We start from the raw sequence: 12,461 nt of genomic DNA, 5'->3' as shown, positions 1-12,461 counted from the left end.
GCAGACATACACAAAAAAGAACATAAAGTAATTAAAATCATACATACGAAGTAACAAAAGTAAATGAGCAACTCGGACTCCACTAAAAACTGGGAGCATGGACCAGGTGCACCGGTAGGGTAAGCGTCCTCTGCTTTTCTAGAAACACCCGCCGAGTTGCTCATAAAAAGTCAAGTCCGGGGTAGACAAACCAGGAAAGGAAAACTATGACAAGTTGAGTAAATCAGTTTTCATGGTACAAATGGATACACCATACCGATCCACGAGTTCATGATGACGACCATAAAACTTCTGTAGTGATGACTTCAATCTTGTAGCAACATAACCCTGTTCCAGAAGCCTATTTGTTAGAATTCTAGCGCGATACAAAAAGTCTGCGTAGTTTCGGCAAGCTCTGGCATAACGTATGATATGAACACTCCATACGCAGGTGCTGAAGGGATGTTGCCTCAGATGAAGGGAAAGTTGACAATTCTGAATGAAAAGTCATCACGTTTGTCGTAAAGTTTTCCTTTACCATCGATTTCTAAGTGTAGGTCAAGATATGAGGCTGACTTCACAGTGTCTGTAGTATCCTTTATCTCAAGTTCCTTTGGATAGATGCGATGTATCAAATCCCCGAAATTAGGATTGTTTTAAGATAATACGTCATCTATATAGCGGAAACTGAGATTGAAGGATCTAGCCAAACGATATTCATTCTTCCGGATCAGATCAGCTATAAAGTCAGCCTCACAAGATTGAAGGAATAGGTCAGCAACTAAAGGAGCACAATTTGTTCCCATTGGAATGCCGACCGTTTGTTGAAAAACACGTCCACCACACTGGACAAATATGTTGTCGATTAAAAATTCCAGCATTTTTTAAACATCTTCTTCTGTGTATTTGGAAGATGATTTGGAATTATTTCTTACAAAGTATGAGGAATCTCTACCTAGATTTGTATCTAGGTGTACCATCTTTTTTTTTTTGAAAAACAACGATGTATAATGTTTTTAAGTCGGGAGTATGGGGAATAGAAGTATACAGTTTTGGATTCTTGTTGAGTTTAGGAATCCAGTACATAGACGGTAAATCACAATCATCGTCCTTGGTAGAGAGACCAAAAAGAGGATAGCACAGATTTATGGTTTTCCACAATCTCTTCTTTGGAGAGAGTGATAGGAGTACAGGTCTTATCACTGCTATTATTTTTTACGTCTACCTCTGATAATAAACATTGGAAGTAATACGTTTTGCAGACAAAATCAATGTTGTTTTGGGCTTTGTCTGCTGGTACGACAACATATTTGTTATGTATAGTAGACAATGTTTTTGCTAGAGTTAGTGGCTATTGTGTCAGTAAAGTAGCATCTCGGAATCCCCAAAGTTACAGCTTTGCGTAGTTCATGTACAATTTCATTCCATCTTTTATGTTCTCTGGTAGTGGCTGGTCCCATTCATATTTTTCTTTCCATAAATTCTGCATTATTAGTTTCGCGCGGACGGAACTGGACTCATGAATCCAAGTAGGTCGAAAATCCTAGATGACTGTTGTAAGAGTAATCAAGGGAACCAAGGTTATAGCAGTAATCAAAAGAATGCAATCCAGGGACAAAGACCAGACATGGAAAACATGCTTACACAATAAAGAACATAAAGTAACTAAAATCATACATACAAAGTAACAAAAGCAAATGAGGAACTAAAAACTGGGAGCATGTACCAGGTGCAGCGGTAGGGTAGTTCCCGTTTTGTCAAGCGTGTATTCTCGTAATCTGGGTTGAAGTTGTCTTGGAATGATATTGAGTCTTTTTCATTGTTCCGTTTGAGTCGATTTTAATCGTCCTGTCCGGGCCGACGCAGTTTTCATATTGGAAACTAACTAGCAAAGTGGCTCATAGTTTGAGGACAACGAACTCAAGTTAAATATCCCCCTTCTCTCAAAAAGTGACGTGATCATAAGCTCATTATCCTCTCAAAACTATTAAGTATGTTGTTCACGTATAGTCCATTCTTCAATATTCTAGAGGACTACTCTAAAACGGTAGGTGGCTAATGGACTGGACAGGTCGCATGGATCTCGTTACGTCTCGGTCGTCATTGAGTAGCTCAATTTGTAGAAATGCCTTTTCTATGTCAGTTGTTACGCCATATCTGTTTAATCTGAATCTTGTGAGAATCCCTGTTAAGTCATTCATGGCGGGTGGTACGGATTTCAGACTAGCTCTGTTGGGTGACTTGAGGCAGCTACAGTCGAATACAAGTCTAATTGGCGTTGTTGTTGAGTCCTTTTCCACAACATGATGAGGTACAAAATGTACCTTGTGTTCTGTTTGCTCATTTTCACTGACCTTCTCTATGAAGCCGCGTATCAGTTGGTCAGCTATAATCTTGCCGTATACTTTACCCATATCCGGGTCCTTTCGTAGTCTGTTGATCAATCCCTCTGTGTGTATTCTTGCGATGTGTTAATTACTTGGTAGTTCATCATAGTGAACTTTCCATGGTAGTTTTGCTATGTATTTACCATTTTCGTGTTCAATACTCGATTCATACGCATCATACAAACTTAGCTCGTGGGCCTGTGTTTCCTTCTGAGTTACACCTATTGATTCTGTTCCAGAACCTCCAGAAATCCACTTTTTTCTCCTCTGTGTTGTATAAGTACATCCATCATTGTTGCAGTAGTTGAAACGTTGCTGATGAATATCGGGCCAGAAAGAAGGTATCCGAGTTTTGACTTGAAAACTGTGGGTCCGTTGTCGCGTATAATTTGATTTTCAACAATTTCCCAATAGAAATCGGCTACAATTAGCACTGAAATTTCAAAGTTTGCATCCTCTGTAACCGGGTGACCTAATTTCAATCACTTGAGAAAGGGTAGTTTAGCGCTTAAAGACGTGTACGGTTTGTCAATTGTGCTGCTATGGTTGAAACGATAAGAACAGTTTTCATGTTTTCTAGTATTACGGTTTCTTTAGATTTCTGATATTTCGGCTAGAGTCTCCGAATGAGGCTATGCTGAGTGTTGACGTTCCACAAGGTTTAAGGTTCAGTTCAATCTTTCTGCTAACTCTTCTGAAACAAACGATTTTTGTGAGCCTTCATCTAGTAGTATATGTGCAGTGGTTGTATTTGTTCCATTGGACACGGTGAATACGGCTGTTTTAAGTAAGACATCATTCCTGTGCACGTTGTTCATTAATCTCTCTTGCGTACTGTGTAACGCTGCTGTAGAGATCTCTTCTTTATTTACTACGTTCACTGCGGTTTTCGATTCTTTTCACAGATTTCTCACTCTTCTCCTTTTCATAACATTACGTCGCTTGTTACATGTACTGCACGAATATTTTTATTTGCAATCTGATGCCTGGTAATTTCCGAGGCAATTAAAATAAAGTATTTTTTGTTTGATTCTGGCAAAACGTTTCTCGGCAGTGTCATATTCAGTGCATTCGGATGGGTGATGGGTTCCATTACAGTACACGCACTAATTGGTTTTCTGTTTCCTAGGTGATGGCTTAGAATGGAACTAGGGTTGACTGACTCTTACCATATTTAGACATCGCGCCTGTGACGAACGATGCGGTGGGTGTATATTCTCGGCGGAATTCGATTCTTTGACATGCATTTCTTTTGATATGGCTTCTCGTAACGAGCAAATACCCCAGCTCTTTTTTCCGCTTTCATGGGTCATGTATTTTCTCATTTCAATAGGTAGTTTCTTGAGAATTATCGGAATTAGTAGTGAACCAAAACTGTCTTCCGATTGTCCAAGTGATTCGAGCCCTTGAATACTCGATTCCATGCTATCGTAAAATGTGCCTAAACTGCCTGAGGTGAAGGAGGGACTGGGTAATTCTAACAAGTTTTACATGTATGCAACGGCGATTTGTCGCTCATCTCCGTAACCCTCCTTCAAGAGACATATCGCTTGATCGTAGTTTGCGCTAGATAGGGTTAATCCTAATAAACATTGTTCGGCAGAATGACCCAGTTCTGACCATAGGTACTAAACACTTGTACATTTGTGAGAAACGGCTTGGTGGGTATTGTGGTCTCGAATAAGTCCCAGAAGAGTGTCCATGCTATAATACCTCCGTTAAATCTAGGCAAATCAAGTTTTGGTAGTCTATGGTAGAAACTTGGCAAGAATGCGACGCTGGGTTGGGATGCGATTTCAGTGTTCATATTGGATTCTTGTTGGTGTGTTTCATTGGAATTCTGGTTGAGGACAGAGAAAGAATGGGACGAGGAATGTGCTTGACTTACCAATCGTTGCGTTGAGTTTCCTTCTTCCAGTGATTCCTTTTACCTGTGTTGATTCCATGTTTTAGTTGAAATCGTTCGCATCAAGAATCTCCCGTTCCATGTTTTCAACTTCAGTATCATCTATGATTTCATTTTCTAAAGTTTTCAACACCTCTCGTTTTGTCCCCAATGAATCTATGGCCGTGCAAATCTCCCGGGCGAATAGTTCTTCAATTCTTTCATCCGTCTTGTTAATCAAACGTGTGACGACACTTCTGTGACCTCTACGGATGGCTTGATACTTCTCCATTGGTCACGGCACCAATGTTTTGTATGAGGGAATGCCGAGATAATACGCTCATGTATCAAATACGTTTATTTAAGATGGAGACGTTTTCTGCATAGTAATGACTTACATAGATACATACGTAACGTTACAATACTTATCAATCGTGTTCATAATTGCGCTATGCGCAACAGCGCCAAATTCATGATACATAGGTATCTTCAATATTTGTGGCTATTATTACTACATAAGTTTTGTGGTCGTTATAATTTGACTGACTGATATCTCAGATATTTTAGTACGTGTTGTTACTTTTAATGCTATAGCTAAGTCCAAGAACTGCGTTCCTTACCCTGAAAATATCACCTACGTCACTTGCTGCTATTACTTGTAAAAAGTCTGGAATCCTCGCTGTCTCCTTCAAAATCGGTATGACATCACCTCATCTGTCAATGCCCAGTTCAAGGAGTTCTTGTACCAAGGCTTTTACAGATAAATTACTATCTTCATCAAAGTCTTCGGTAATCATGATAAGATTTTTTACATTCCTTAAGGACAGTTGAGGCTGTGTCACTATGTTTGAACTGCCGACCTGAAAATGAAAAGAAAGAACACGAACAATTAATACGTCTGTTTGTCTCTTCCTCTATTTTTTTCTAATAGATCCTGTTAAGAAAATGGACAAAACGAGAAGAAGACGACATTCATCTCTGTCAGAGTAGTTAAAGACCCTGTGATCTTTAATTTTGAAACGAATGAAAGTTTTAAGTAGGTAAATGAGTGCCGATGCTACATCAGTTTTCAAAGACCCCATTGTAGCAAAAATATTGTCTACTATACATGACAATTATGTTGTCGTACCAACAGACAAAGCCCAAAACAAAATTGTTTTTGTCTGTGAAACGTTTTACATCCAATGTTTATTATCAGCGGAAGACGTAGAAAAGAGATAAGACTTATACTACTACCACAATCTCCAAAGAAGAGATTGTGGAAAACCATAAATTTGTGCTATCCTCTTTCGGTCTCTCTACCAAGGACGATGGTTGTGATTTACCGTCTATGTACTGGATTCCTAAACTCCACAAGAATCCATACAAACAATATTACATTGCTGGATCTGCAAAATGTACCATCAAACCTCTTTCAAATCTTTGAACTTCTATACTAAAAGCTGTCAAAGAGGGTCTGCAGTCCTACCACAACACCTGTTAATCCCTTAGTGGTATTAATTCAATGTGGATCCTGAAAAATTCGAAAGATCTTTTGGAGACAATCAGTTCAAGACTATTATCAGAATATAATAGCATTAAAACCTATAATTTTTCAAAACTGTATACTTCTATTCCCCATACTCAAATAAAATCCCGTCTTAAAAACATTATACATCGTTGTTTTTTCAAAAAAGATGGTACACCTAGATACAAATATATAGTTCTAGGTAGAGATACCTCATACTTTGTAAGAAATAATTCCAAATCATCTTCCAAATACACAGAAGAAGATGTTTAAAAAATGCTGGAATTTTTAATCGACAACATATTTGTCCAGTGTGGTTGACGTGTTTTTTTCAAAAAAACGGTCGGCATTCCAATGGGAACAAATTGTGCTCCTCTACTTGCCGACCTGTAGTTTAGCTAGATCCTTTAATCTCAGTTTCCACTGTAAAGATGACGTATTATCTTAAAACAATCCTAATTTTGGGGATTTGATACATCGCATCTACAGCAAAGACATTGAGATAAAAGATACTACAAATACTGTGAAGTCAGCCTCATATCTTGACATACACTTAGAAATCGATGATAAAGGAAAACTATTGACCAAACTTTACGACAAACGTGATGACTTTTCATTCAGAATTGTCAACTTTCCTTTCATCTGTTGCAACATCCCCTCGGCTCCTGCGTATGGTGTGTTCATTTCACAACTCATACGTTATGCCAGAGCTTGCCGAAACTACGCAGACTTTTTGTATCGCGCTAGAACTCTAACAAATAGGCTTCTGGAACAGGGTTATGTTGCTACAAGATTGAAGTCATCACTACAGAAGTTTTATGGTCGTCATCATGAACTCGTGGATCGTTATGGTGTATCCATCTGTACCATGAAAACTGATTTATTCAACGGATCATAGTTTTCCTTTCCTCGTTTGTCTACCCCGGACTTGACTTTTTATGAGCAACTCGGCGAGTGTTTCTAGAAAAGCAGAGGACGCTTACCCTACCGGTGCACCTGGTCCATGCTCCCAGTTTTTAGTGGAGTCCGAGTTGCTCATTTACTTTTGTTACTTTGTATGTATTATTTTAGTTACTTTACGTTCTTTGTTGTGTATGTCTGTTTTCCATGTCTGGTCTTTGTCCCTGGATTACATTCTTTTGATTACCGCTATAACCTTGGTTCCCTTGATTACTCCTTCGAAAGATAAGACCTATATCCATAAAACCTCTGAAGGCAAGACAGAGAAACCTCTCACTTTTCTATGCAAAAATTACAAGACGTTAAAATGTAAGTATTTGTAATGGGAACTATAATTACAAGGGGTGTAGCTGTGCAATCATAAATAAAATTGGCACAACAGGATTCTTATCATGTCGTTCCGTGATATCAAGGACTCAATGTCGTAGACTCCGGTAATGATGAGATATTCATGAAGCTGAGTTATTTGAGAAAGAACATGAAGGATACAAGTAAAACATTTTTTTTACTATATAGTAAAGTACTGTAACACAAAGGATCTGAATATGCATTTTCAAATAGCCCAAATAGGTGATAACTCATGAAATAATAAATCAGAACCAAGTACGTCTGGGTAGATTTTTTTAATCCATCTTCTTGCAGACCGAGGAAAAAAATGTAGACTGAAGATTAGAGACGCTATCATAGAATGCTTCTAGGTCAGTACTTTGTTATGATTTTTCTAAATTGTGCCCACATAAACAAAGTTTAACAAAGTTGCAATCTACCTCCAGGAACCCTCTTCCTGGACTCGCCACTGATAATAGTCGATCATAACATTCGTACAAAAACAAAGAATCCAAAATTATTTTCTTTGTCCGTCTCTCTGTCCGATGCCATTCTATAGTGCTGTCATTGAAGCTATTTTTTTTTTCTATTTCTCTGGATTGCAATAACTATTAGACCTCAGTATGAATGTCGTTATATTTGCGCCGGAATCCGACATCTGAAGTATATGCAACCTCCATGCAGCGGCATACGTTCGTTTTGTCTCTCAATAACCGTGGTAGACAGGCCTTTCGAATTTGTGGGACATTATTTAATTTAATTACTTGAGTTCCATGTAATATACTTCAATTATATGAAATGCTTGCTTTTGGTCTTAATTCCCTAATGGTTGAGGACATATCTCCCAAATTCAATACCAATCTTCCTTTTATATTTAAAAACTTGACTAACCAACTAATACTCGCATGATAGTAATCATCACGTGAAACTAAGTGTCTATGGGCATGTATGGAACGCCGTAACTGCCTTATGTTAAAAACTTTCATTATATGATGGTACCTTGACATTATATGATGGTACTTTGACATTATACGATGGTACTTTGACATTATATGATGGTACTTTGTCATTTTGAAAAGACAAAAGGAATCTTTGGAAATTAGAAAAAAAAAACAAAATGGAGGCATCACTCATGTTGAGTGTACTAAATAAGGTTGATTTGAAGCATGCGTTTGTACATTTTTAAAGAGAAAAGATAACACCAAACATTGTGGGTATGCTTTCGAGACATGAATTAGAAGCTCTAGGAGTTTCAAATACAGCAGACATGATGAAGCTTCGAATTGAGTGTATTAAATGTGGAACAATTAAACCACAGAAAATTCATGGAAGTTCCGGACCTCCTAAATTTGACATAGACAAATCTACACTTGAAAATTTACTTGATAATGGATTTTTGATCTCGGATGTTGCAAAGCTTTCATTTGTATCTGAACGTACAATATATCGAAGAATGGCACAGTTTGATCTGAGTAAACGTACATTTTCAGAACCTAACGATGATGACCTTGATGTTGTATTGGGAGAAACTATTCAAGAGTTTCCTCTGTGTGTTGAAAATATGCTTAAACATATGTTAATTGTCAAAGGCATTATAGTACAGAGGTGGCGTCTAAGAGACTCTATTCAACGTTTAGACTCATTTGGAGCTCAAACAAGGAAATTGGGAAGACTTCACAGACGACTTTATGACGTAATGGGCCTAACCACTTGTGGCATATAGACACTATTCATAAGCTTGTACGCTGGCGATTCGTAATAATAGGTGGTGTTGATGGTTTTAGCAGAATGACAATGTTTCGTAAATGCTGTGATAATAACACGTCTCAAACAGTCTTAAACTGTTTTTGTCAGGTGTCGCCAACTTCGGGGTGCCTATAAGGGTTAGATCAGACAAGGGACTGGAAAACATGTCAGTTGCAGACTTTAAGCTCAGTGAAAGGGGTGATTGAAGTATGTTAACAAGCCCGAGTACATACAATCAAAGGATTGAGAGATTATGGAGGGACATATTTGATGGTGTCCTATGCTATTTTTATAACTTATTCTATTATATGGAAGATCAAGATATTTTAGATTCATTCAACCTTCAGCATTTAGGAGTTCTACATTTCATATATATATATATATAATGGGGAGATAAACAGACGGCTTCAACTGTGGGAAACAGCATGGGCTGGTCATAGGATGCGTACTGTTAAATCGTCTCCTTTCCGTTGATTTTGTGGTCATCTGGCCAACTTCAAAATCCAGTAGGCATACAACTTAGTGAAACAGAATTACTAGAGTATGGACTTGACGGACATATTAATTTGAATAACACAGAGGAAGGGGACCGACCAATATTTGCACCAATTAGCCATTTAATCAACGAACTCATGAAAACTTTGGAATAAATGACTATTTAAAGTGTTTGGAAATTATTACAAGAAATTAAATTTGTTGATAAATTAACACAAGTTGATCTTTAAAAAATTTCAGCATCTTATAGTTTGTAATAGCCTGTGTTGGCCAGGATGCACTTCTTCAGAACCTTGCTATGAACATTTCTACAATATTTGATTTTATTGTTAAAGATATTTTCCACAAGATCGCTAACATAGATTGTTTTAACCTCGATTTCGACTGACAAAATCAGAGTATGGATTCACTCTATGTACACACTCGTGCTCATTTATGAGCATAATGCACAGCACATGAAAACATACAAATACATGTCTAACACTGTGTTCAGTCTTCTATGATGACGGCACCCATAATACAATAAGATACACCATTGTACATAAAGTCTAATACATAATTTCATTGTTCATATCAATCAACTCAAAAGTTAGTTGTTTGCATTTCCATTAAATGAAATCATCCCCTGCCACTATCTATGATGGAAGAAATGTGTCAAAGTTACAACAATTATTTTACACCATATGTGTAAAAGTCAAATATCTGAAGCCTAAGTAAAAAGATAGAAACATGTTTGAGACAAGTTAACACTAATAATTTGACCTGACGATCACAACACGCATTCTGGCAATACACTCATGTGCCATACATCTAAAGTCTAGGTCAAAAGACAAACAATGTGTGGCCTGGACGAGCGTCACTGAAAAGAAAGAGAGAGACTAAAACAACATTTCTCTCTTCATCAAATGAAAAACATAATGGAAGTCAAGTTCGTTGGGTCAAGTTGTTTGAGGTTAGGATAAGTGGTGATATAAGCTTACCCACCTTTGCATGTGATCTAAAAGCATACACAAACATTCAAACATTCAAGTAACTTTTTAAAAACTTCAACTAAAGCTAATTAATACAAACAATCAAATATAGTCTATGTACAAATAATGTGTTCCCCAACAGTAAGGGCACTTCCATGTGGGGAACTTTTCACAAACCCACAATTTATGTTCAAGGGCAATAACTCCAAGATAGAGATTGGGTTTACTTCAAAATTGCGGGGTAGGTAGATATTAATTTTCTTAACAAAGAAAAAAGGGCAATAACTCTCAGGTGGGTCATCAGATTTACTTCAAAATTGTAGGGTGGTTAACTCTTATTGTTCTGATCATTTCTACTCTATGTCAGATTTTCGATATATTGACCAAAAACAACAATTTGCCCCGATGTTCCATATATAGTACCAGCAGCCATACTTTTTAATCAAAACAAAATATATTTGTCATGAATATGTTACCATAGCGAATAAGTAAAAACATGTAAAATTAAACAGTTTTGCAATGAGCACATGCTACTCCAAACCCCAATATCATTCTGTGTATTTCCACTTAAAGGAAAACTGCATTGTTCAAGAATATAATCCAATAACTTTTTAAAGACATCAATCTGTTTAATCTGCTTCTAATTGCTCTCATCTATTGCTGCATGAAGATCTAAGGAAACCCCATTCTACTTTCTGTTCTAGTGACCTTTGTCATTGACCAACGAAACTGCAGTTTCTATGATCTGGGAAAAGGATAAAACCAGAGACGTCCAAAAAAGGTCATTAACACAGATCACTAGATCTTCATGCATCTACAGATAGGAGCAATGAGAAGACCTGGTTTTAATTAGATTGGAAAGACATGTCCATTAAGCTTAAAATGCCACAGAAACAGTAATATTTAAAACAAAAACCATGGTCAGCAAATACAAAAATGAAAATTGAAGAACGTGTCCATGGGACATGGATGCTCCCGCTTGGCATCAAATCCATCCAATTTCTATGATCATCTCAACGTGAAACCATGTTTTTCTTCCCCATTTCAGGGAATGTCATATAGTCGTCGGACAAATTCAACATTAAATTTGATTTCGAAATGTAGTAGGTAGAACAAAATTTGATTTCGAATTGACATATTTTCACCACACAAAAATACAGTATTTTCATTTCACCTAAGTGACAATTCAGGACTGCAAAACAATTAACCAACAAATAAAACAAAAACGGTCATACAAAAAACAATATTATACATATAACACAGTTGACTTGGATACAAAACAACTAAAAAAAAACAAAACAAAAAAAACAAAACAAACAAAAACACAAAAAAAACCAATAACAAGGAACAAGGCTCACAATTAAAAACGGTTAAGCAACAAATTACATATAAAATGGGATTCAATTAAACCTAAGATATCTATATTTGTACCAAATCAACTCAAGCAAAAACTGAAGGTCATAGTGGCTTAATTATTAGTGAATGATCATGTAGTACTATCCAAGGTCTAACAACTGATCAGTATCAAAACTCTACCATGTATGGTACAAGACAAGAGAAATGGAGAATAAGTTATAAAAATAACATAGGACACCATCAAATGTGTCCCTCCATAATCTCTCAATCCTTTGAATGTGAGTACTCGGGCCTGTTAACATACTTCCATCACCCCTTTCACTGAGCACAAAGTCTGCAACTGACATGTTTTCCAGTCCCTTGTCCGATCTAACCCTTATAGGAACAAATAAGTTGGTGACACCTGACAAAAAATAGTTTAAGACTGTTTGAGACGTGTTATTATCACAGCATTTAAGAAACATTGTCATTCTGCTTCTAATTTCCTTTTGTCTTTACAAAATGACAAAGTACCATCATATAATATCAAAGTACCATCATATAATGTCAAAATACCATTATGTAATGTCAAAGTACCACCGTATAACGTCATCTATATAGCGGAAACTGAGATTAAAGGATCTAGCTAAACGATATTCTTTCTTTCGGATCAGATCAGCTATAAAGTCAGCCTCATAAGAGTGAAGGAAAAGGTCAGCAAATAGAGGAGCACTATTTATTCCCATTGGAATGCCGACCGTTTGTTGAAAAACGCGTCCACCACACTGGACAAATATATATATTGTCGATTAAAAATTCCAGCATTTTGTAAACATCTTCTGTATATTTGGAGGATGACTTGGAATTAT

The 12,461-nt window shown here is 36.9% G+C and overlaps 2 protein-coding genes across 2 annotated transcripts; one reads left to right on the top strand and one right to left on the bottom strand.

The window, feature by feature from the left end:
• Nucleotides 1-2,018: 2,018 nt before the first annotated feature.
• On the bottom strand, nucleotides 2,019-2,393 carry LOC148627946 (uncharacterized). The gene has a single exon (XM_088545307.1). It carries the CDS (start codon nucleotides 2,391-2,393, stop codon nucleotides 2,019-2,021), a length of 375 nt encoding a protein of 124 aa, XP_088401433.1.
• Nucleotides 2,394-7,982: 5,589 nt separating this feature from the next.
• LOC148627945 (uncharacterized) lies at nucleotides 7,983-9,735 on the top strand. Its single transcript, XM_088582015.1, has one exon. It carries the CDS (start codon nucleotides 8,262-8,264, stop codon nucleotides 8,766-8,768), a length of 507 nt encoding a protein of 168 aa, XP_088438141.1. The 5' UTR covers nucleotides 7,983-8,261; the 3' UTR covers nucleotides 8,769-9,735.
• Nucleotides 9,736-12,461: the final 2,726 nt, after the last annotated feature.

The sequence above is a fragment of the Perna viridis genome, chromosome 1, assembly GCF_037379345.1.
Source record: "Perna viridis isolate PV_CMFRI_1.1 ecotype Kerala chromosome 1, ASM3737934v1, whole genome shotgun sequence".
In the NCBI taxonomy this organism is placed as follows: Eukaryota; Metazoa; Mollusca; class Bivalvia; order Mytilida; family Mytilidae; genus Perna; species Perna viridis.
This window is presented reverse-complemented; position numbering and strand designations above follow the sequence as displayed.